Source organism: Clupea harengus, unplaced genomic scaffold (assembly GCF_900700415.2).
Source record: "Clupea harengus unplaced genomic scaffold, Ch_v2.0.2, whole genome shotgun sequence".
NCBI lineage: Eukaryota > Metazoa > Chordata > Actinopteri > Clupeiformes > Clupeidae > Clupea > Clupea harengus.
This window is the reverse complement of record NW_024879890.1, coordinates 18,620-44,228: the sequence shown is the minus strand read 5'-3', so window position 1 is coordinate 44,228 and position 25,609 is coordinate 18,620. Positions and strand designations below refer to the sequence as shown.

General features: G+C 45.9%; 1 protein-coding gene and 1 long non-coding RNA gene across 2 annotated transcripts; one reads left to right on the top strand and one right to left on the bottom strand.

Annotated features, from left to right (window-relative positions):
* Positions 1-1,453: 1,453 nt before the first annotated feature.
* On the bottom strand, positions 1,454-25,609 carry ppih (peptidylprolyl isomerase H (cyclophilin H)). Its single transcript, XM_042705375.1, is given in 9 exon segments — positions 1,454-1,789; positions 1,991-2,031; positions 3,353-3,440; positions 4,415-4,510; positions 5,129-5,171; positions 5,358-5,402; positions 6,072-6,095; positions 6,272-6,336; positions 25,402-25,609. Coding segments are annotated over 9 exon segments (537 nt in total). The 5' UTR covers positions 25,468-25,609; the 3' UTR covers positions 1,454-1,720.
* Positions 12,132-17,280, top strand: LOC122130637. The gene is made up of 3 exons (XR_006151930.1): positions 12,132-12,250; positions 12,775-12,917; positions 17,177-17,280. It is a non-coding gene; the product is annotated as an uncharacterized LOC122130637 (long non-coding RNA).

Here is a 25,609-nt window from a genome sequence, read left to right as displayed (position 1 = left end):
CATGATCTTTATACCTGAACACACTGCTCAGAGCACCATGATGTTTATACCTGAGCACACAGCACCATGATGTTTATACCTGAACACACTGCTCAGAGCACCATGATCTTTATACCTGAGCACACAGCACCATGATGTTTATACCTGAACACACTGCTCAGAGCACCATGATCTTTATACCTGAGCACACAGCACCATGATGTTTACACTGAGCACACAGCACCATGATGTTTATACCTGAGCACACAGCACTAGGGGTGGGAAAAAAAATCGATTTTTCGATTTCTCTCGATTCTCTCTAGAACGATTCTGTCTCGATTCAGAAAAGTTCATAATCGATTTTTTAATAAAAAAAATTTAAAATTAAATTTTTTTTTTTTTTTTTTTTTTTTTTACACATTCATTTTGTGTTGAAATGCAAGCTGCATCGATTATTGCATTGTTCATTGAAAGTCATAATTGTGACAAGGGAAAGCTTTTTCTCTAATAAAAAAATAGAGAAGGTAATTCATCTGTTGATTTTCTTTAATTATCAAACACAAAGTAGGAAGTGATTTGAGACTCTGAGTAGCAAACTCAGATTTTTTAAAAATCGACATGCATCGATAATCGTTTTATCGGTTTAGAATTGATAATCGATAATCGGTTTAGAATCGAAAATCGGTGTAGAATCGATAATCGGTTTAGAATCGAATCGTTGACCACTGAATCGGAATCGAATCGAATCGTGAGGTGCCAAGAGATTCCCACCCCTACACAGCACCATGATGTTTATACTGAGCACACAGCACCATGATGTTTATACCTGAACACACAGCACCATGATGTTTATACTGAGCACACAGCACCATGATGTTTATACCTGAACACACTGCTCAGAGCACCATGATGTTTATACCTGAGCACACAGCACCATGATCTTTATACCTGAGCACACTGCTCAGAGCACCATGATCTTTATACCTGAGCACACAGCACCATGATGTTTACACTGAGCACACAGCACCATGATGTTTATACCTAAACACACTGCTCAGAGCACCATGATCTTTATACCTGAGCACACAGCACCATGATGTTTACACTGAGCACACAGCAGCCATTAGACACTAACCCCAACCCTGGGCCAAAGCAGAACCAGTACATGCTACACTACAAACAATTACAAAAAAAACAGGTAGATTTATTCAGGAAACAATCAGTTCATCATTTGTGCCATCATGTTAACACAAAAGTCTATCAAATAAAAGAACGCACACATTATTCAGGTGTTTGGCAGCACTGTATATTTGAAATTGTTCTGAACATTAAATCAGATTATTTTCCATGTGTTTTAGCCAGCTCCAAAGTAAAGCAGCAGTCCTTCGCATCTCCCAGGGGGTCTACTACTGCGGGGGGGGGGGTCTACTACTGGTGGGGGACGGGGGTCTACTACTGCCGGAGGGGGGGGGGGGGTCTCTCATACACACCACATCCTCCATCCCCACTCCAGCATACACACACCACTTCTACTCATGTCAACATCGACATCTTGGGGACAACATGAAGATTACATATATACACACACACGCACACACACACACACACTTTCATTATTGTAAGTAAAAATATTTCCACACACGGGCAGGAAGTCGGAGTAGAAAAAGAAGTCGGTCCAAACAGGTGGAGGAAGGGCAGGAGGGCGCCGGGGTGGAGGAAGGGCAGGAGGGCGCCGGGGTGGTTACATCTCCCCACACTGGGCTACGAGTATGGGCAGCTTGGGCTTGTTGTTGGGGCCCGTAGGAACGTTCTGGAAGGGAAGGAACGACATGAGAGACCATTACACAAGTAGTCAGAAGCAACACACTCGTGTCATAGGTCAACGTCAGAGTGAAGCTGCAGAACCAAGCATGATGGAAGCCATGACACATACACTACTTACACTACTTACACTAATTAGACTAATACACAAGCAGAAAAACAGGATATGAAATGAAATGCAGCAGCCAACCTCGATTTTCCTCATGACCAGCAGTCCGTCCACCACCTTGCCTGAAAGAAACAAGAGCAGCAGCAGCAGACCCATCAGCATCATCACTCTGGGCCCCAGCCACGCCCCCTGTATGGTCCTTAACACACACACACGCCCCCTGCATGGTCCTTTACACACGCACACGGCCCCTGCATGGTCCTTAACACACACACACGCCCCCTGCATGGTCCTTTACACACACACACACACACACACACACACACACACACACACACGCCCCCTGCATGCTCCTTTACACACACACACGCTCCCTGCATGGTCCTTAACACACACACACGCCCCCTGCATGTTCCTTAACACACACACACACACGCCCCCTGCATGTTCCTTAACACACACACACACGCCCCTGCATGTTCCTTAACACACACACACACGCCCCCTGCATGTTCCTTAACATAGGCACACGCCCCCTGCATGGTCCTTAACACACGCCCCCTGCATTGTCCTTAAAACACGCACACGCCCCCTGCATGGTCCTTAACACACGCCCCCTGCATTGTCCTTAACACACGCACACGCCCCCTGCATGTTCCTTTACACACACACACACGCCCCCTGCATGTTCCTTAACACACGCCCCCTGCATGTTTCTTAACACACGCCCCCTGCATGTTCCTTAACATAGGCACACGCCCCCTGCATGTTCCTTAACACACGCACACGCCCCGTGCATGTTCCTTTACACACACACACACGCCCCCTGCATGTTCCTTAACACACTCCCCCTGCATGGTCCTTAACACACGCTTCAATAAAAAATATGACAGTGTACTACAGAGTTCCAGTGTGACGGTGCACTACAGAGTTCCAGTGTGACGGTGTGACGGTGCACTACAGAGTTCCAGTGTGACGGGGAACTACAGTGTTCCGGTGCAGAGGGTCTTCCAGTGTAAGTCACTCGTCCAAAGAACACCATCCGTGCTCTATGGCCTATGAGCTAACTGTTCAAACACAGCCACAGAACCACCACATAGCAACACAGCGATTACACTACAGTTACAACCTCCTGGTGAGGTGAGATTACCCTACAGTTACAACCTCCTGGTGAGATTAGCCTACAGTTACAACCTCCTGGTGAGATTACACTACAGTTACAACCTCCTGGTGAGATTACACTACAGTTACAACCTCCTGGTGAGATTAGCCTACAGTTACAACCTCCTGGTGAGATTAGCCTACAGTTACAACCTCCTGGTGAGATTACACTTGAGTTACAACCTCCTGGTGACTATTTGATTCTGATTGGCTTGGTACTGTCCGTGACATATATGATGTATCTGACACTTCATATATATTCTAACTGATAGTGGGACTCACCAAACACCACGTGCTTCCCATCCAGCCAATCACATTTTGTGCAGGTGATGAAGAACTGGCATCCATTAGTACCGGGCCCACTGTTAGCCTGGAGACAGACAGACAGACAGACAGACAGACAGACATTAGCACTGAGGCCACTGTTAGCCTGGAGACAGACAGACAGACAGACAGACATTAGCACTGAGCCCACTGTTAGCCTGGAGACAGACAGACATTAGCACTGAGGCCACTGTTAGCCTGGAGACAGACAGACAGACAGACAGACAGACAGACAGACAGACATTAGCACTGAGGCCACTGTTAGCCTGGAGACAGACAGACAGACAGACAGACATTAGCACTGAGGCCACTGTTAGCCTGGAGACAGACAGACATTAGCACTGAGGCCACTGTTAGCATGGAGACATAGAGACAGACAGACAGACAGACAGACATTAGTACTGAGCCCACTGTTAGCATGGAGACAGACAGACAGACAGACAGACAGACAGTAGCACTGAGGCCACTGTTAGCCTGGAGACAGACAGACAGACAGACAGAAGCACTGAGCCCACTGTTAGCCTGGAGACAGACAGACAGACAGACAGACATACAATAGCACTGAGCCCACTGTTAGCCTGGAGACAGACAGACAGACAGTAAGACAGACAGACAGACAGACACAGACAGAAGCACTGAGCCCACTGTTAGCCTGGAGACAGACAGACAGACAGACATACAATAGCACTGAGGCCACTGTTAGCCTGGAGACAGACAGACAGACAGACATACAATAGCACTGAGGCCACTGTTAGCCTGGAGACAGACAGACAGACAGACAGAAGCACTGAGCCCACTGTTAGCCTGGAGACAGACAGTCACTCAGACACAGAGAGAGAGAGAGAGAGAGAGAGACAGACAGGTTAGCAGCACTTCACAGTTACCCAGAAAAGCGTACAGTGAGAGAGAGAGAGATAGAACTGTATGATGAGTAGTACTGAAGGAGAGGGGAACAGGGCAATAAACAGGAAGTCATCTGTGATCTATACATGCACAAACACCCCAGCCTGTGTGGCTTACCATAGCCAGGAGACCTGGAGCGGAAGTGGCTTCATCTTGAAGTTTTCAATCTGCAAAAGGACCTCTGTAGATGCTGCACACCCCAGTTCCATCCCCCTGCACACACACACACACACACACACACACACACACAGTGGTAAAATACAAACAGATTAACATCAGGTACTTGGACGCCAACACAAAGAGGAACACAACAGTCGAATACACTGGACTCAAATAAGCTGCACTACAGAGGGTGGCCACTAGAGGGGTGAGCAAGCCATCCTACGAGATCCTGCCAGTGTAGCCCGTGCAGAAGAGAGTAGGCCCTCACACCGTAGCAGATCTTTGTGTAAATGACCAAAGTGTAGCTGCCTAATGCTTGAGAAAGCGTGGGAACCAAAGTGTGAAGGAGAGATGGGTATGCCTTCATGAACACTGCGAAGTGACACACACACACTGCGGAGTGAAAGATGAGCTTCCTTAAAGCCCAAACCTGCTCATCACACACACACACACACACACTGCGGAGTGAAAGATGAGCTTCCTTAAAGCCCAAACCTGGGGGGGGGGGGACGGGTCGGATATGAGCTCTGCTGAAAACTAATACCACACACACACACACACACACACACACACACACACACACACCACACACACACACACACACACACACACACACACACACACACAACACACACACACACAGGGTCAGTTTGTAGGTCTTTACTCAGCATTAACAAAGTCTCCTCCCTGGATCATGAAGTCCTTTATCACCCTGTCAGGAAACAGCAGCTCTGTCAACATGGCACTACACACAACTTACATGTGCGGACACACACACAATTTACATGTGCGGAACACCACACACAAGACACACACATATAAACACACACACACACACACACTAAACGTATATATAAAACACACAAACACTCATATAAACACACGCGCACACACACACCTGTGGAACGTGCAGCCTTTGAAACCGACGGGGACACCATCTTTCCTGAGAAGAAGAAAAAAAAACCTTTCAGACAGACACAGACACACATTCTAGTAGCATGGTGAATGCTTGAGCGATTTACGCCCTTTAAGTCCTTGATGTGTTTTTTGTTCTCCGATCAAACATGTGAACACAACGCGCGTGTGAATATAGAATATAATATAAACATGTGAATACACACGCGTGTGAATATAATATAAACGTGTGAATATAGAATATAATATAAACATGTGAATACACAAGCGTGTGAATATAGAATATAATATAAACATATGAATACACACGCGTGTGAATATATATAAACGTGTGAATACACACGGCGTGTGAATATATGAATAATATAAAACATGTGAATACACACAACGTGTGAATAGAATATAATATGAAACATTGGTGAATACACACGCGTCGTGAATATCGAATATAATATAAACATGTGAATACACACGCGTGTGAATATAAGGAGAATATAAATGCGGTATAGTTCAAGAACCCGTCCTCCCACCTTGCTTACTTACATAGGCAGGTCCCTCGCCATGCCATAATACAGGCAGGGTCTCACCATGCATACTACACGGCAGGTACTCCCATGCATAATACATCACTAGACACTAACAGGATGGATCTAAAAGAAACAGTTTAATAATCATTAAACATTAAATCCTTCATTACCTGAACTCTCCCGTGCAAAACTGCCTGCAAGAGGGAAAAAAACACAAATCAAATCCAGAGGAATGTCTTAGGTGTCATCAGAGCCATATGACCATAGGCCAGATCCAATAGCACACCAAAAACAACTACCACTGTATTTGTGTGTGTACGTGTGTGTGTGTGTGTGTGTGTACGTGTGTGTCTGTGCAAAACCTGCATACCGAAAGTTCTCTGCCGTTTTTGGAACAACATCTGCAAACAACTCAATCTTCAATCTTCCGATATCCTGAAAAACAAGATGAAGGTTCAGCCTCTGAGTGTGACCCCCATCTGCGTGTGACCCCCATCTGCATGATCAGCTCTGTGAAGCACCTGATCACAGGCGTAAAGTTATTGTGCTCTGGCCGGACGGATATGAAGCCAGTTCAGTGTTGTGTGTGTTCAGTAGCAGTTTCAGTTCTGTGACTGCTGGCCGGACGGCATATGAAGCACCGGATCACAGGCGTAAGGCTGGGGGGTGGTGTGTGTGTGTGTGTTTGTGTGTGTGGTGTGTGTTGTGTGTGTTACAGTACAGTTCAGTTTCTGTGATGACTCTGGCCGGACGGATATGGAAGCATCCCCCGGATAACAGTGCGCTATAGGCTGGGGGTGTGTGTGTGTTGTGTGGTGTGGTTGTGCTGTGTTCAGTACAGTTTCAGTTTCTCTTGACGTTCTGCCCGGACGGATATTGACGCACCGGATCACAGGCGTAAGGCCTTGGGGTGTGTGTGTGTCGTGGTGGTGTGTGTGTGGTGTGTGTGGTGTGTGTTGTGTTTAGTTCAGTTCTTGAAGTTACATCCTATTTCCATCTCATGGGCACATCGTTGGTCCTACCAATAAAGCAATGCCTATGTCCATCATAGTAGTCTGTGTGTGTGTGTGTGTGTGGTGTGTGTGTGAGTATGTGTGTATGGACTGATGTGTGTGCGTGTGTAAGTAGTGATAGACACCCTGTCTAGCTCTCTCCACAGATAGACACCCTGTCTATCTCTCTCCACAGATACACCCTGTCTATCTCTCTCCACAGATACACCCTGTCTAGCTCTCTCCACAGGTAGTCGGACGTCCAGAGCAAGTGAACGCTCCCTCACTGTAGTAGAGACAGAGACAAGGCCTAGTCAGTCAATGTGTGTGTGTGTGTGTGTGTGTGTGTGTGTGTCTGTGTGTGTGAGTGAATGTGCCTAGTCAGTCATGCTGCTTTTTTCTGAAGAGAAAGTTTCATTAGTCTAGAGCAGTGGGTTCTCAAAGTGGGGGGCGCGCCCCTGGGGGGGCGAACACTCTCCAGGGGGGCGCGATGTCACAGACGGAGAAAAAAAAAAACTACCCCGACCTGTCACTGGTTAGTGAAAGCTCCCTCAGTGGCGAAATGCAAGGGGCTGGACTGACCCAAACAAATCAAATACGGTTTTGCTCCTGATCCACCAATCAAAACGGAGTTTTATCAATAATTTTAAGCGAGTTGCAACCTAAGTTTCCGAGTATAAAAAAAACCCCGCAGGCATAGGTAAGCGCTCACCCTGAGACCGACACTCTGCAGAGTTTGTTCAATTTCTCTTGTTCCTGTATCATTCAGATATCATGTGCTTTATAAACAGTCTTTTTAAAGACTCACTCCTTCCTTAGTAATACCTTACTTGCGCTTGCAGTAGGTCTATTCGTAGCTATTCTAAGGAGTAATTTGCTCCACAGTCTTTTTGAAAAAGCTGCGTAGCCCCGAGAGCTAGCCTAGCTAGCTACCTTCTTCCAACTGCAGCTAGCCCTTTTCTCCTTAACACCTACCTTTACATTTTTGTATCATCCACCGTGTTGCAACAAATAAAACACCAGCACTTGAATACTATTTTGTGCTGTCCTGTCTACATTGTGTACAGTTAGTTTTGTTAGGAAATCATTGCCTTAGCCACAGCCTTATCCATTATTCGTGTCGTTCACAACCACACATACAAGAACACGACGTTGAAATTAGAACTTTATTAACTTCACACACACTGTATCAGCAAACAAACACAACTATGGACGCGTTTCTGATTCGTAAAGTCAGAAAGAGAAGCCTGTGGACTTCTTTAAACATGAAACGTGATGGCCTCTCAGCAACAACGAACCACCATCTCCAAGCAGTGTCTGGAGGCATCTTATGTAGTTGCTCATAGAATTGTTAAGCTTGGCCAACCCCATACAATTGCCAAAACACTGATTTTGGCCGGCCGCGCAAGACGTGTAGAATAGGAGCTAAACTTAGCGCAATACTTATATCAAATGACATTGTATCACGCCGAATATCAGAAATCAGTTTTGGGTCCTATTTCAAAGAGGACTACCGTTCATTCGCCTAAGTTCGGGATCCATTTCTCTGCTCAGCAGACGAGCTGTCAATAGACATGAAAGAGCAGCTGAAGAGTGACAGTAAGACTTAAGCATCTCCCCTATTTCGTCATTCTGGATAGCAATGATCAGCTTTGCGACATAGCCTTAAAAATGCTCCTCCTTTTCGCGTCGACATATTTGTGCCAGGCAGGCTTTTCAAGACTGACTGCGCTCAAAACTAAATACCGCAACCGCGCACAGATCGAGGATGACCTGAGGATATGTTTGTCAAACATTGCCCCAAGATTTGAGAACCTTTGCAGTGCAAAGCAGGCTCATGTCTCACATTGACAGACCTGTAGGATTTTTTTTGTAAAGATCACAAGAGGCCCATAATAATAACAGTATCCAAATGATAGCAATAATAACACTAATTATTATTATTATGATAATAATACAATAATAATAATTGGTCGATAATCATTAATTATAATAATAATAACATAATGATGGTGATAATAATGAATAGCCTACTAATAGGCCTACTATTACTGATAATAATAATAACAATAATAATAATAATAATAAATAGTTATAATAATTGTCTGTATGGGCCTAACAATAGCCTAACATTGACATGTCAGGCCTATCAATAACAATATGCTATCTATCTATCCTATCTATCTATATATGGTGGTGTAGTTGAGGTGGTGGCGGCGGGCCGCGCGCTGGGGGGGCCCCAACTACCCCTAACCAGCTTTGGGGGGGCCCAGCTTGCAAAAGTTTGAGAACCCCTGGTCTAGAGGCTAATAAATAGTCTATTGTTTAAAGGGTGAAAAATAAATAGTCTATAGTTTTTAAAGGGTGATAATAAATAGTCTATTGTTTAAAGTGTAATAAATAAATAGTCTATTGTTTTAAGGGAAGATACATTTTTTTCTAAACATAAAGGACACTGAAACCGTATCGTTACTGTGGCCAGAAACCGTGATGCATACCGAACCGCGGGGCCACTGTGCCACGGCATCCCTAACACACACACACACACAATATATAAGGTTGTATTTATGAAGTGTGGTGTGTGTGGGCTGATGAATGTGGGCCTTAAGCTGAGCATAATGAAGAGTGAGTGACAGAGCTGTTACTGTCACTGGTGTGTGTGTGGTGTGTGTGTGTGAGCGAGGTGACGGAGTTGTAACTGTCACTGGTGTGTGTGGTACGAGGGGGCAGGAGGGGGGGGGGGGGGGGGTCAGAGCGCCTGAAAAGAGTCATTTGTTCCTCAGATTCATTCATTCAGAACACACCCCCCCCATACATACATACACACACACACACACAACACACCCCACACAACAGGACTTAGCAGTAGGGGACCGGAAGCAGAGACACTCTGATCGAGTTGGGAACACCTGCAGATGAGCATGGAATACAAGAACACAAGAACACTGGAACACTAGCCTAAGGCTGGCGCGGAACACGGGTCAACTAGGAACGGAACGCTGTGGGGACGGAACACCGGAGTGGCCTGTGGACAGGCGTCGACTCAGCTCACTATAAGGTAACTCCTTAGCAACACTCCTTAGCGACACTCCTTAGCGACACTTCCTTAGCAACACACCAGAAGAGTGAGGAGTGGGCAGTCACCAGCAGAGACCGCGTGGGGACCAGAGACCTGGCAGGACACGGCAGTGAGAGCCCTTGTGGGTGTGACCATCAGCTCATTGCCAGCCCATCCCAAGCCCATCCCAGCCCGCGGTCCTCATGCCCTCAGAGGGAGAGACTCGGTGCTTCCTCTCTGACCTCCACAGGGCGTCAAGCCAGGCACATTCCAAGAGACAGGTTTACATTGCCTTCCCTAAAGCCTTTGTAAAGGTGGATGTGTTTGGATGTGTTGGTGGAAGTTTGTATTGTTTGCATGAAATCGGAGACCTGAGGCGGACTGAAACCCGGCCACTGCCCACACAGGGCGATTTCCTCGGCAGGGCAGCTTCAGGTTGTGGTGCAGGTTCTAGGTGTGGATCAGGGTTCTAGGTGTGGTTCTGCTTGTCTGCCAGCAGTGGGGAGTGGCGAGTGCATACGTGTGCCTAAGAGAGGTACACCAGTGGGGGGGGAGTTTGTTGCATGGTGACATGGGTCATGGACGGCCAAACAAGTGATCCCCATCACAGCCATTAGCTGAGAACACACACACACACACACACACACACACACACACACACACACACACACACACACACACACACACACACACACACACACACACACACACACACACAGGAGAAGAAACAGGAGACATGAACGACATAGCAACCACAGCGCCTCGTGTTTTAGAGAACCACATAGGCAGTGGGAGGAAGAGGCGTAACCCCTAACGGCACGGCAAAGCCAGGCATCACACACGCCATAAGGCAAAACTCCACTTCTACACACACACCTACACACACACACACACACGACACTGTACCAGTGTCACGCCATAGGCAAAACCCACTTCTACACACACACACACACACACACACACACACACACACACACACTGTACCAGTTGTCACGCCATAGGCAAAACTTCAACTTCTACACACACACACACACACAACACACTCAGCATCACCAAACACACACACATACACACACACACACTGTACCAGTGTCACGCCATAGGCAAAACTCCACTTCTACACACACACACACACACACACATACACACACTGTACCAGTGTCACGCCATAGGCAAAACTCCACTTCTACACACACACACACACACACACACACACATTATATATTTATTTATATAGCGCCATAACAATACAATTGTCTCTAGGCGCTTTACAGAGCCCAGAGCCTGAACCCCCTTAGTGCAAGCACAATGGCAACAGGGGCAAGAAAAAAACTCCCTGTTAGTCAGGAGGGAATCTTAAGCAGAACCACGGCACATAAGGGGGGACCCATCTCCTTTAGTTAAAATGATCCATTAAATCGTCTACTGAGTCTGATGGTTGACTCAAGGTTTTTGAAAGTGCCTGTTCAAAGAGAACACCAGTGTGATCATTTATGATTCTCTTTCCTACCATCGCACAACTGTTCTGAATTTGTGGGGACATAAATACATCAAAGAAGATGCAGAAATGATCAGACAATGCCAAATCCTTGACAACTATAGTGATGTTAAGACCCTTTGTAATGACAAGGTGAAGTGTATGGCCATGAGAGTGTGTTGGTCCCTGTACATGTTGTGTTAAGTGGAAAGTGTCAATTAGTGTGAGTAGTTCGTTGGCATAGTTATTGAATTATCTACATGCAAATCCCTGATACAATGAGACAGTCAAATTCTAAATAGATGGCTGACAACAATTCACCTTCTTCTACAAAAACTTTAGGCGCCCGGACACCTTTTGCCATGACAGCACCAGTCTAGTTAAACCAGTTTTGAAAAACCTCAGGCTAAGGTGTGTGTGTATTCAAATAACTTCCTTTTCAAAAGGGGCAGGGTACACACAGACGTGAGACCCACCCCCTAGCTCACCATAAAAGGCTGTGGGAGGAGCTTCCCTATTCATACACTTACAATAAACCAACCTGGGCACTCTCACTCCAAGGCAGATCCACACAGACACACACACACACACACCTGGGCACTCTCACACACACACACACCTGGGCAGTCTCACACACACACACACACACCTGGGCAGTCTTACTCCAAGGCAGATCCACACAGACACACGCACACCTGGGCAGTCTCACAGACACACACACACCTGGGTACTTTCACTCCAAGGCAGATCCACACAGACACACACACACAGGAGGACAGTCGTTGTTCTCTCACCGGCACCTGCTTCAGCTCCTGTATGACGGTAAAGTACTGACTCTGCTTCCGTTCCGTCATGAAGATGTTTGCTCTTTGCCCTGCTAGGTTTGTGGTGGAAGTGTGTTACAGGTCAGGTTTCTGTTACTGATGGTACAGTGCTAATGTATGCATCTCTCCATCCTGCTACTCAGGTTGCCTTTAGCATCTGGTGCCTGCCTACTGAGGTTGCCTTTAGCATCTCTCCATCCTGCTACTGAGGTTGCCTTTAGCATCTCGTGCCTGCCTACTGAGGGTGCCTTTAGCATCTGGTGCCTGCCTACTGAGGGTGCCTTTAGCATCTCGTACCTGCTACTGAGGTTGCCTTTAGCATCTCGTGCCTTTAGCATCTCGTGCCTGCCTACTGAGGGTGCCTTTAGCATCTCGTACCTGCTATGATGGCATGTGTTGGTTTTGATTGGTTTGTTGGTTATCTGTGGAACACTGTGTATTCACCTTCCACCACACACACACTTTTGAATCACTGTGGTTATCTTTAGACATCATACTGACTTCAGTTTCTCCCTGTATTAGGGCAGCACCACATGGATGTGATCTTGCATTAGAAGGCAAAGCCTCTGGATCATCTCCAGCCCACCGACCTCAGTTTGTCCTCTCTGGGGGGCCACATGACCCCTGGGCGCCACGGAGACCCAAGACTGAGTCATATCTGAAAGGTAAGGACCAATGGACAGGGGGTCCTGGGTTTCTGTTGTCAAACGGCCGAGCCAGAGGAAAAGTGAAATGTGCCCGAGACTGTTCTGAATCTGAATCCACACATCTTACAGTGTGTGCGTGTCTGTGTCTGATGTGAAGCTCTGGTCTGTGTGTGAGTGTGAGTGTGTGTGTGTGTGTGTGTGTCTGATGTGAAGCTCTGGTCTGTGAGTGTGTGTGTGTGTGTGTCTGATGTGAAGCTCTGGTATGTGAGTGTGTGTGTGTGTGTGTGTGTGTGTGTGTGTGTGTGTCTGATGTGAAGCTCTGGTCTGTGAGTGTGTGTGTGTGTGTGTATGTGTGTCTGATGTGAAGCTCTGGTCTGTGAGTGTGTGTGTGTGCGTGTGTGTGTGTATGTCTGATGTGAAGCTCTGGTCTGTGAGTGTGTGTGTGTGTCTGATGTGAAGCTCTGGTCTGTGAGTGTGTGTGTGTGTGTGTGTGTGTGTGTGTGTCTGATGTGAAGCTCTGGTCTGTGTGTGAGTGTGTGTGTGTGTGTGTGTCTGATGTGAAGCTCTGGTCTGTGTGAGACTGTTCTGAATCTACACATCTTACAGCGATGACCCCATGCGCTGTAAATGAACAATATTGTGTACAGAAATCAATCCTTAAATAAATAACATCTAACAGAAGATCCTTAAAGCGGCCGCTGTGGGCACACCTCTGAGCTACTACAGAGTGTCCATTTTGGAATCAGAAATCAAGGCCATTTCATTAAAGAGGGACGAGTGTGTGTGTGTGTGAGTGTGTGTGATGTGAAGCTCTGGTCTGTGTTTGAGTGTGAGTGTGAGTGTGAGTGTAAGTGTGAGTGTGAGTGTGAGTGTGAGTGTGAGTGTGAGTGTGTCTGATGTGAAGCTCTGGTCTGTGTGTGTGTGTGAGTGTGAGTGTGTGTGTGTCTGATGTGAAGCTCTGGTCTGTGTGTGTGTGTGTGAGTGTGCCTCTGATGGAACTCCTGTCAAGTTACATCCATAGTGGAAACCCTGTTGAGCGCCAGCTCTTGCGTGAAGAGGTGACTTTGGTATTGCTGAGCCGAGCTCACTCTCACACACACACACACACACACACACACACACACACACACACACACAACAGAAGAATATTGCAGGGGATTTTGGCTAATTTTTTTGGTCCGCTACCCACACGGTTAGCTGTGTTGCTTATTTTCACGAATGCACGATCCTTATCAAGTTGTACCTCGTTGTAAAGGTGACTAATCAGGCTTTCCAACTATATATAATACAATACCAATTGGTATTATTAAAGGGGAGGAATAATCGACTGGAAATAACGTTTCCGAACTTTTTTTGAGGAGTTAATATATTTGGTGATACGTCACATAACCAAATGATGACCAATATGATACTTTACATCATTTGAAATACTTATGTGATCTCACTAAGGGTTCTCCTCATCATGGTAATGTCTGTGTGATCTCACTAAGGGTTCTCCTCATATTTTGTTAGCAACTATATACACAAGGGTCCAAAACTCTCAGCTGAAGTTTGATTTTATATAGTTTATATAGTTATGGATATTCCAGAAAACCAGTTCTGCTGAGGAACTAAAGGCAGTTTCTGGACAGCATCAGCCTGATGGAGCATGTGCAGTGGCCCAACTGTTGCTCTTTGCTCTTGCTCATTGGAGCCTGAACTTTGGCATCACAAAGTGAAAGTTCACAAAGTTCACAACCCATCAAGGATGGACACATCCTCTGCCTTATCTAATCATTTCTCGTTATCTATATTTAAGTGTAATAACCCACCTTTACAACAGATCTATGACGGATAAAAAAAAAAGAGTCATAAACAATCTTTCAAGGACCTTGAGTCAACTGTAAGACTGTAGATCATTTACTGAAAAATTGAAATTGCTCCAGTAAAAGTTAAGACAGAACATAACGTCAACCATGGACACCAAGTCCAACTGAAACTCTTCAAAAAGAGCAGCGGAAGAAGACGGAAGGAAATAGGGCGCAAACACAGACTCTTAATGCATAAAGAAATGCTTCACACATACAGAGTGTGTGGTGTGTGGTGTGTGGTGTGTGTGAGATGCTCCACACATACAGTATAATAACTGAATTATGCAAAGCAAGACAGTCTTTCTTCTCCAACATCATCAAGTAGAAAATATACCCAATACTCATGTGGCATGTTCAGCAGCAGAGAAGTTAACTAACCCCTCTTTCACAGTTGGGGCCTAAACTTCTATCTGATAATATGGTCTTTTTTTCAAAGGTTTCCAATTCTCTTTTTATTACTTTTAGATTTTGCCGATTTATTGTTCATTGGTCTTAGACATTTTTCTTTCAACTTATATATATTAGTTTGAGCTTTTTCGTATTCATTTAGCAGATGTGTCTCATCCAAAGTTACTCAATACTTATTTATCCAGGAAATGTTAACTATCCAGGAAATGTTAACCATCACTCATCTCATTACTGCATCTCAGCATTCCATCGTCAGCTTCTCTGATCCTTCTCTGTGGGTTCCGTCTCCCTTTATTGCTGTTGTTCATTGGGGGATGTGATGTCATAACAGAACAATCATTGGCCTCTCAATAAAATACCCTTTGTACTGCAAAGGTCGTTTTCGACCATGCATTTTACTGATAAGCCATAAGTGAACATGTTGTCCTTCCTCGCTCTTAGGAACATGCCTGCCTGCACGAATACTTTTTAAAGTTTTGGTCCTTGGTCCACACACACACACAGGGCTCATGGCCACAACACACACACACACACACACACACACAGGGCTCATGGCCACACACACACACACACAGCTCACTTTTAAAGTCTTGGTCAGACCAACATAAAGGTCAAGGGTCACCCTTACAATAAAGTCGTAGTAGTCACTTGTTATCACATTTTGATTCAAGTAGAACAGTTCCAAATGACCTGAAGCCCAGTAGAAGAGTTCCAAATGAGCTGAAAACCCTGAGGATGAGCCCAGGTAGGTTCATCCTGCAGCTGCTGACAGGGCTGGGCTCATGGCCACACACACACACACACACACACACACACACACGGCTCATGGCCTGGGCACCATAGAGGGTTACACATTAACCCAGCAGGCATAGCGACGCGGGGCCTAGGCGGGGGCTGGGGTGGGCACACTAACCCCCCCCCACACACACACACACACACTAACCCCCACCCCTACTCTCACCATAGAGAGTGTACTCACACAAACTAACCCCCCCCCCACACACACACACACACACACACACACACACTAACCCCCACCCCTACTCTACACCATAGAGAGTGTACTCACACAAAACTAACCCCCCCCCCACACACACACACACACAACACACTAACCCCCACCCTACTCTACACCATAGAGAGTGTACTCACACAAACTAACCCCCCCCCCACACACACACACACACACTAACCCCACCCCTACACCATAGAGAGTGTACTCACACAAACTAACCCCCCCACACACACACACACACACACACACACTAACCCCCACCCTACTCTGCACCATAGAGTGTACTCACACCACTAACCCCCCCCCCCCACACACACACACACTAACCCCCCCCCCCCCACACACACACACACAAACACACTAACCCCCCCCCCCACACACACACACACACTAACCCCACCCTACTCTGCACCATAGAGAGTGTACTCACACACACTAACCCCCCCCACACACACACACACACACACACACACACACACACTAACCCCCCACACACACACACACACACAAACACACTAACCCCCCCCCCCCCCACACACACACACACACACACACACACACACACAAACACACTAACCCCCACCCTACTCTACACCATAGAGAGTGTACTCACACACACTAACTCCCCCCCCCCCACACACACACAAGCACACTAACCCCCCCACACACACACACACAAACACACTAACCCCCCCCACACACACACACACACACAAACACACTAACCCCCACCCTACTCTACACCATAGAGAGTGTACTCACACACACTAACTCCCCCCCCCACACACACACACACAAGCACACTAACCCCCCACACACACACACACACACACACACACACACACTAACCCCCACCCTACTCTACACCATAGAGAGTGTACTCACACACACTAACTCCACCACCTCATTATGACATGTTGCTGCTGTTGCTGCTAGACGCCATGTTGTTCTCTATTCATGTCAAATGACCCATCTGCCTTTGCTGTTCCCTTGATCTTCTACAGTGAGACGAGCCGACAGCCATGTTGCTGGGCAACCACAGCCTGTTGGCGATCATGCAGCAGTGGGCGGGGCCTGATGAGGAGAGGGCGGAGCACACGCTGCAGTACCTGTACCTGCTGCTGACCAAGGTCCTGCTCAACTCCTTCATGACGTCCTTCGCGCTGGGCAGCCTCTCACACTCCATCATGGGCTTCTGCTTCCTGTCGCTGTGCCTGGCCGACTTCCTGCTGGCGGGCGCACTGGCGGGCACCTGGCTGCTGGACGGGCACCGCGCCTCGTCTGTGGCCTTCCTGCTCACGCACGCCTCTGCCGTCTACTCCGCCCTGCCGCTGCCGGTGCTGGCGCTGGGGGCCCTGGACTACGCAGCCGTGGCCCGGCGGAGGATCCCCTGGACCGGAGGCGCCGCGAGTCGGGCCGGCGCCGTGCTGGGACTGTGGGTTCTGGCTGGGCTGCACTCCGCCTGGCACACCGACCCGTCTGTGTTTGCGGTCGAGCTGGAGGCGGAGCCGGGCACGCTGGCGCTGGTGTGTGAGGTGCAGGCGTCGCGCCAGGTCAGCCTCTTCTGCCTGACGCTGCTCGTGGGCATCAGCCTGGCGCTGGGGTGGCGCCTCCCTGACGTCTGGCGCTGGGCGCGCCAGGCCGACCGCCTGTCTGTGGAGACGGAGCGGCACGGACCCGTGGCGCCCCCCAGAGACCTGCCCATCAGCATCTCCGTGGAGGTGGGGGAGGAGGTGCGGCGGCAGCCTCCGCTCCTCCTCAGCGGCGCGCTGCTCCTCGCCCAGCACTGGGGCCCCTACCTGCTGGCGCACCTGAGCAGCGAGCTGCTGCGGCTGGACGTGCCAGCCTACGCCAGCGTCAACACGCTGTGGGTCAGCTGCGCCAACAGCCTGCTGGTGGGAGTGGTCTTCTGGAGCGAGGGTGGGCGCGAGACGGGCACCAGCACCCACCTGTGCATCTGTGACGCCTTCTGTGACTGGAGGATCTGCAGACACTTGAGTTGCCGTGGCAACGGCCCCCTGCCGCACAAACTGCCCCAGGAGCTGCAGGCTCCATCAGGAAGAAAACTGAAACCTTTGCTTCTACTCTGAGGGGCCGACACACGACTCTCACACACACGATTCTGACACACACACGGCTCTGACACACACACGACTGACACACACACAAGACTCTGACACACACACACGGCTCTGACACACACACGGCTCTGACACACACACGACTGACACACACACACACGACTCTGACACACACGATTCTGACACCACACACGATTCTGACACACACACGACTCTCTCACACACACGGCTCTGACACAACACGACTCTGACCACACACACTCTGACACACACACACGGCTCTGACACACACACGGCTCTGACACACACACGGCTCTCACACACACACGGCTCTCACACACACACGGCTCTCACACACACAGCTCTCTCACACACAGCTCTCACACACACAGCTCTCACACACACGACTCTGACACACTCCTGTGCTACACACACCTGTGGTAAACACACCTGTGCCACACACACCGGTGTTACACACATCAGTCACAAGTCAGATCCCCAGAGTATACTGCTGCTCCACAGACCTGTGCTACACACACCAGAGTACATATACTGCTGTTACACACACCTGTGCTCCACACACACCTGTGCTCCACACACACTTGTGCTCCACACACCAGAGTATACTGCTGCTCCACAGACCTGTGCTACACACACCAGAGTACATATACTGCTGTTACTCACACCTGTGCTACACACACACCTGTGCTCCACACACCAGAGTATACTGCTGCTCTGTGCTACACACACACCAGAGTATACTGCTGCTCCAAACACCTGTGCCACAAACACCAGAGTATACTGCTGCTACACACACTCCTGTGCTAGACACACCAGAGTATACTGCTGCTCCACACCAGTCACGGTGTCAGATTGTATCAGATTGTGGACTACTAGGAGCAAATGAGTGCTTGATGCGCAATCAACTCTCTTAAGGATTAAAAGGTTAATGTTGCTATTGGTTGTAAAAATGTGAAGTTAGACTTTAAAGATCCCACTTGGTTGTGTTTCATGGAGGATGACAGAGGGTAGTCTTGGGGTAGAGTGACTGATGATGATGATGATGGTGATGGTGGTGATGGTGGTTGTGATTATTATTATTATTATTGGATGCAATAAAGATGATGACGATGGTACAGGTGATTTTAATGAGTTATTTGGTCGCTTGATGGTTTTCGTGTCAGTGATTGAGCGACACACCACCTATCATCTAGGGCTGAACGATTTGGGGAAATAATCTAATTGCGATTTTTCCCCACAATATTGCGATTGCGATTTAATATGCAATTTTTTTATTTTATCCTAATTTTTTACCCAACAAATCGTAATGAATGATTTCAATATGACCAACACAATATTAGATACATTTAGGGTAAAATATTATTTCCCACAATTAAAATTTGTATTTAACTGCTCATTACAGAATCAAGAACAACAAATCGGTGGCTTTGCCACTGTGCATTTAAGTAAGTATTCTTACAAAGTCATTGTAAGAATAAACACAAGGCATGCAATTTTTAAACACTGTGTGCAAAATGTACCATCTTCTTTTTTTTTTTTTAAGATCACGTTTTTAATCGCGAACGTTGCGGTTAGAAAATCGCGTTCTATCATATCGCGATTAAATCGCAAATGCAATTAATCGTTCAGCCCTACTAGGGGTGGACGATATGAGCTAAAATTTATATCACAGTATTTTCCACTGTCCAGACGATATCGATATGATATCACGATATATGAGAAAAAAAATCTGAATCACATTTTAATAGCCCTTCTTAGCTAAATGACATTAGTTAAGGCAAAATATGTCATCATGAAAAGTAAAAATCAAATAATGATAAAATAAATATGTATCTACTGATATGTGCTACAAATGTAATTTCTGTATGATTCCAATCATTTCAAGCATTTTTATAATCAAAAATCGCTGAATTTGCGCATGTCCTGTTCAAACAGAGAGGAGACATGCGAGGTGAGGCAGCGACGAGCAGCGCCTCATCTCAGATTGTGCAATCCCTCACTAACTGGGTTGAGCGCATGCCTTTTGCTTTCTCGTTGTTTGTCACCACTGTAGTATTTGTGGACACTTGTATTATATGTCCTTTCTATCCATAGAATAGGTAATGTATTTCACGTATGTGTAGAACCTATTTAGTCTTGCTGATCTGACATAAACCCGCATAGCAGTGAAAAAGCACTGAGGGGAGGCAAACAGTACCTCTGTCTCAATGAAGGGGGCGTGCGCGAGAGCCTGAAACTGGACTTTCAATCGAAACGTGAAATGTTAAATAATGGGAGACCAATGCCGGAGCTAAAAGGTATGCTTCAAACGACGGGACAGAAGATAACTCGATCGAATACTCACATTCAAAGCCAAATTGCTTTTGAGAATAGATTTGGCTTTGGACGAAGAGCGGAGACTAAATATTAGCATGAGCAATATTCGCTAACATTACATTGATATCAGAGTGAGCCCTTGCTCTGTCGATTTCCCATTATTTTTCTTATGATTGTTTATATCTATGTGAAGCCATTTAACATCACACAAGTTGTTGTAATCACTTTGAACCCAAGACTGCTTTTTAATGGTGAGCTGATTTTGAGAAATTAAACTTTGCAGCTAAAGTTGTGTTTCCTGGTTATGGTTGTCGAATTGCTGTGCTAGCTAAGGAAACTTTTAATAACCTTAGCATAAACGATTTAAATGGAAGAGTTACATTTGCATGAAATGATAGCTAGTTATCTAGCTGATGTTATAGTCTCCTCGATTTAATCATAAAATTATAATGGGAAAAGGCAGAAACCCTCAGGGTGCCTGTGCAACTTCGTATGAAAGAGTTCATATTCACACATATTAACACGAGTTCATCACAAGCTAGCAGCTGCCAACTGTATGTACCTTACCTATGTGGGTTAAGAATGATGATATGAAATATGATAAACAACCAGTAGACAATGTGCAAGCTGCCAATTGAATGGTGATTTAACAGGTTGCTGGTGCTTACACCTTTGGCTAAAACAACACGGCGACACAACTGTCTATTATTCTTATTTGGTCGAGGTCGGAGATTTTTAACCCAAACCAGTTCCAAACGACTTTCTTTTTAACCAATTCGTCATCATCCTGCTCTTGAGCAATATCACTTTCTGCGTGTTCGCTCATCCTCGATTGTTCACTTATGCACTTATAATAAGCTATATATATATATATATTAGTACGTAGCCTGCCTACTAACTTCAGCTGCCTGCACGCTTGTTTGTTGCTAGCACTACATGCGCGCAACAAATGCATGCGCCGTCCGCTCATAAAAATAGGTCAACATATTAACATACATTCTTTTTTTCGTAAGAACCAAGAAAGGTTAGATTAAAATAAAAAAAGATGTAGCTACTTAGTACTATCACTCAGTTGAAATTTGGAACAAAACAATATGAATGCCAAATTCGAATTTATGAATTATGAATTATGAATAAATCGCGGTATCCACGGTATTGCAAAATCCATATCATGGCGTGGCACAATACCGGTTTTTACTATCAAACCGGTATATCGCCCACTCCTAAGCCCTACTATCATCAGGGTGGCAATATTCCCAAAAGGGAGAGCAGCACTCGGACTCGGACATATTCATTTCCTGGTTCTGCTTCCAGCCATAGCATCTGTGCTCCCTTCAGGAGATGAAGGTCTATCAAATGATCCTTTATCCCTCCATCTAAAAATAGACATCTTTGCCCAGTCATACTCTACATGAGATCCAGGACACTATCAAACTTGACAAACATGGTAACCCCCACCCCAGACAAACATCACAGTGTTGGCATAAGACAGTTTGTACAGTTTAAGGACAATCATAATAAAAAAGGCAAACATACAGCTGACAGCCACATCATGAACATTCGTCCAATCACTACTCAGCTCACAGCCACATCATGAACATTCATCCAATCACTGCTCAGTTCACAGCCACATCATGAACATTCGTCCAATCACTGCTCAGCTCACAGTCACATCATGAACATTCGTCCAATTAGCGGTGGGCGATATGGCCAAAATCTTCTATCACGGTATTTGTAATTTTATATCACGGGTTACGGTATATATCACGGTTTATTATACGTACGGTGACCAGATTTGAGTTTGTGAAAAAGAGGACACTTTCAGCGGGTGGCGAAATGTGTCCACAGACAGGCTTTACAGTATGATCATTTTATTTAATGACCCTTAAGAAACACTAAGGTGCAGAAACAATACTGCCTCAATAGGCTATTGGCCTAAGCAATAGTGGCCAGTTATAGGCCTACTTTGTACTAAACATTTCCATTGAATCTTTAAATAATAAGATTAAAACAAAGTGCATGTAGTGGCATTTAGTCCAGTGCTTATGTGGCTTTCAGTGGTTCTTTAATGTACCTTCAGAAGATAATCAGTGTTAAAACTTTCTTTCAATTTTTGTTCATATGTTAACGCAATAATGATGAGATTTTTTTTCTATATGGCACATATTAAAATAGAAAATTAGAAGTTGGCCATTACACATACGCCCATTGACCGCTTCAGCCCGTTGCTGCGACGTGCCAACGTCGCGCCGCCATATGGTGAGGTGAAGACTGGCCTGTAAACACCACGCAAGTAAACGATGGTAGCTGCGGTTTTTCTGGATAAAAAGCACTTTAGCGTTTACATTTCTAAAACCGATTTCACTGAGTCGTTTTATATTCATGGTTTATGATTAACGTGGAGTACCAAAAAAAGTTTTGTCTCCATGTTACTTAGATCTCGATCGTTAGGTTATAATCGCCATAGACATATATACATACATATGCTAATTTGTCTATGAAAATCGCTGCTAGACGCTCACTGTTCTTGTGCTCCCACAGCTCCTTCACTTCAAAAGTGCATCTTTAACTACTAATATTTGACCATCATTTAGAAAAATGGAACAGAATCTGCAAATAAATGGCTACACTAGACACTTTTCAGTCCATATTTTTCAGTAGGCATGACAGTCCTTGCAGGTCATGTGCTTAAAATGTTTTACTGGGTATCGTATTATACGGCTCTTCAGAATGTTCAAAAAAGTTCAGTTGATTTGAATGGGCCACCCCAACGTTTGCAGGTCTTTAATTTCTTTATATTCACTGCTGCGAAAAGGTAATGACCTGATCATTGGCAACGGGTTTTGTGCTTCTAATTCACGTCTTTCATATCATTCTGCAAGTAGTCCGGTCATTTAACGTCAGCACGTAATGGGTTGCTACGCAACACCTGAAACTTTAAAGTTCTATTTGCCTTATCACACGCGTGTCTGTATGGCAGGAGACTCTTTAGCACACGCGTGTCTGTATGGCAGGAGTCTTTAGCACACGCGTGTCTGTATGGCAGGAGACTCTTTAGCACACGCGTGTCTGTATGACAGGAGTCTTTAGCACACGCGTGTCTGTATGGCAGGAGACTCTTTAGCACACGCGTGTCTGTATGACAGGAGACTCTTTAGCACACGCGTGTCTGTATGGCAGGAGACTCTTTAGCACACGCGTGTGTCTGTATGACAGGAGACTCTTTAGCACACGCGTGTCTGTATGGCAGGAGACTCTTTAGCACACGCGTGTCTGTATGGCAGGAGAGTCTGGCTGGTTATTCTCTTGGGTTTCAAACACAATAGCAGAGGAGGTGGAGAGGAGGAGAGAGACATACAGGTCACAGGCAAAGTGTGTCTGTAGTGACACCTGCTGGTCACCATCCTACAGCACCCTCAGAGACCCTACAAGCACCCTCAGAGACTCCACAGCTAACTGGGGCTTCAGCGGCCCCCATGAGGCAGGGGAGGATGGTGCCTCACAACAACAGGAATCACCAACTCACTGATAACTCACAAAACAGGCTGTGAAACCAATGTACAGCATCTACATGCATGGCACTCACATCGCATAATCTCTGGTCTTGAAGAAAAAGGCATGTTTGTAAGTTACTTTTAAAATAATAAATAAAAATCGAACGGGACTGTTTATCTTCAATAGATGGTGACTAAAATTGCATTATCATCAATCCAAAAGTGGATTTTCAAGAAGGATGCTTTCGCCCAGATTTCAACATTACAGTCGTTCTCACCATACAAATCTGAAGTTAGAAAATACAGAATGTTCTGCTTCATTTCAGTTTTCATGTTCAAGCAGCAATACGGAGTTCTGTTCGAAAACTAGCAAACTGGTATCTTTTGTCAGTATAGCTGGCAATGTCATGCTGTGAAAGCTTTTCTACCGCTTCTGCAGGGTATTCCACCCCGGTACACAGAACTACATAGGGCATATCCTGGATGGCTAGTGGGAAAGACACAGACCGTCCTTCACATGACCATATGCTATCAAAATGAATTTTTGGGATGGTATCAAAACTAGTTTGCTCGAAAACCATACCTCAAAAGTGTCAAATAGTTGCATAGTGTTACTTTAAGTCTGATGCAACTGAACCTGTTACAGACAGATAAACATGGCAGTAACTGATACTCTTGATTAAATTGTGTAAAACTAATGGACTGATATCTTTCAACACTACTTCTGCTCGAAACCCTACATCCCTATGAGTAGACCAGCTGAGCGCCGGATGGAGGACCCTGCACTGTAATAGAATGGATGCTCTTGCGTGAAGGAAAAAGGAACGCGGTACATCAGATGCCTACCATGCATCAGGAAAGTTTTGAGATAACGTGGCGGGATTTTTTACAGAAATGGGCCGTTTTGAACCGAAACAAAATATTTCACACAATGACAATACAAACTAAGCATAAACATTCGTGCACATTCTAGAAGTTACAATCATGATCTCTTGTGATATAATTGAATTTTAAAGTCATGTATCCTTAGCTAAATTAATGTATCCATTCATTGGGGGTACATTTAATCTGATGGAGCGTTTAAACTAATGTAACTTGGTTAAACACTGGATGACCTGCGATTATTAACAAAACTGCTTCAAATAAACGGATGAAACCCACAAGCTCATTTACTTTTGTTACTATTGTCTATCAAAGGCGAAAACTAGCTAACAAGATTCCTACAATATTCATGGGGCAGCGTTAGCTAGCAACGCTAGCTTGATTTACTTTGCGAGCTGACACCTTTCAGTTTAGTCTACAAAATGAACTCCTTACCTGCCCGCCGATGGTGACGTCAAAAAACACAATTGGGTTGTTTGGATTCGATGGCTGGACATTCATGTTGAAATCTAAAACGTTGTTCTCGTAATCTCGTAAATGTTAAAGTTAATAAACAGTACAGCGTGCAGTTGATTCGAGTCAACGTTTCGAATGGAAAGTACAAGTGCCGACAGAGTACATTTCTACGGAAGCTCACATAGGA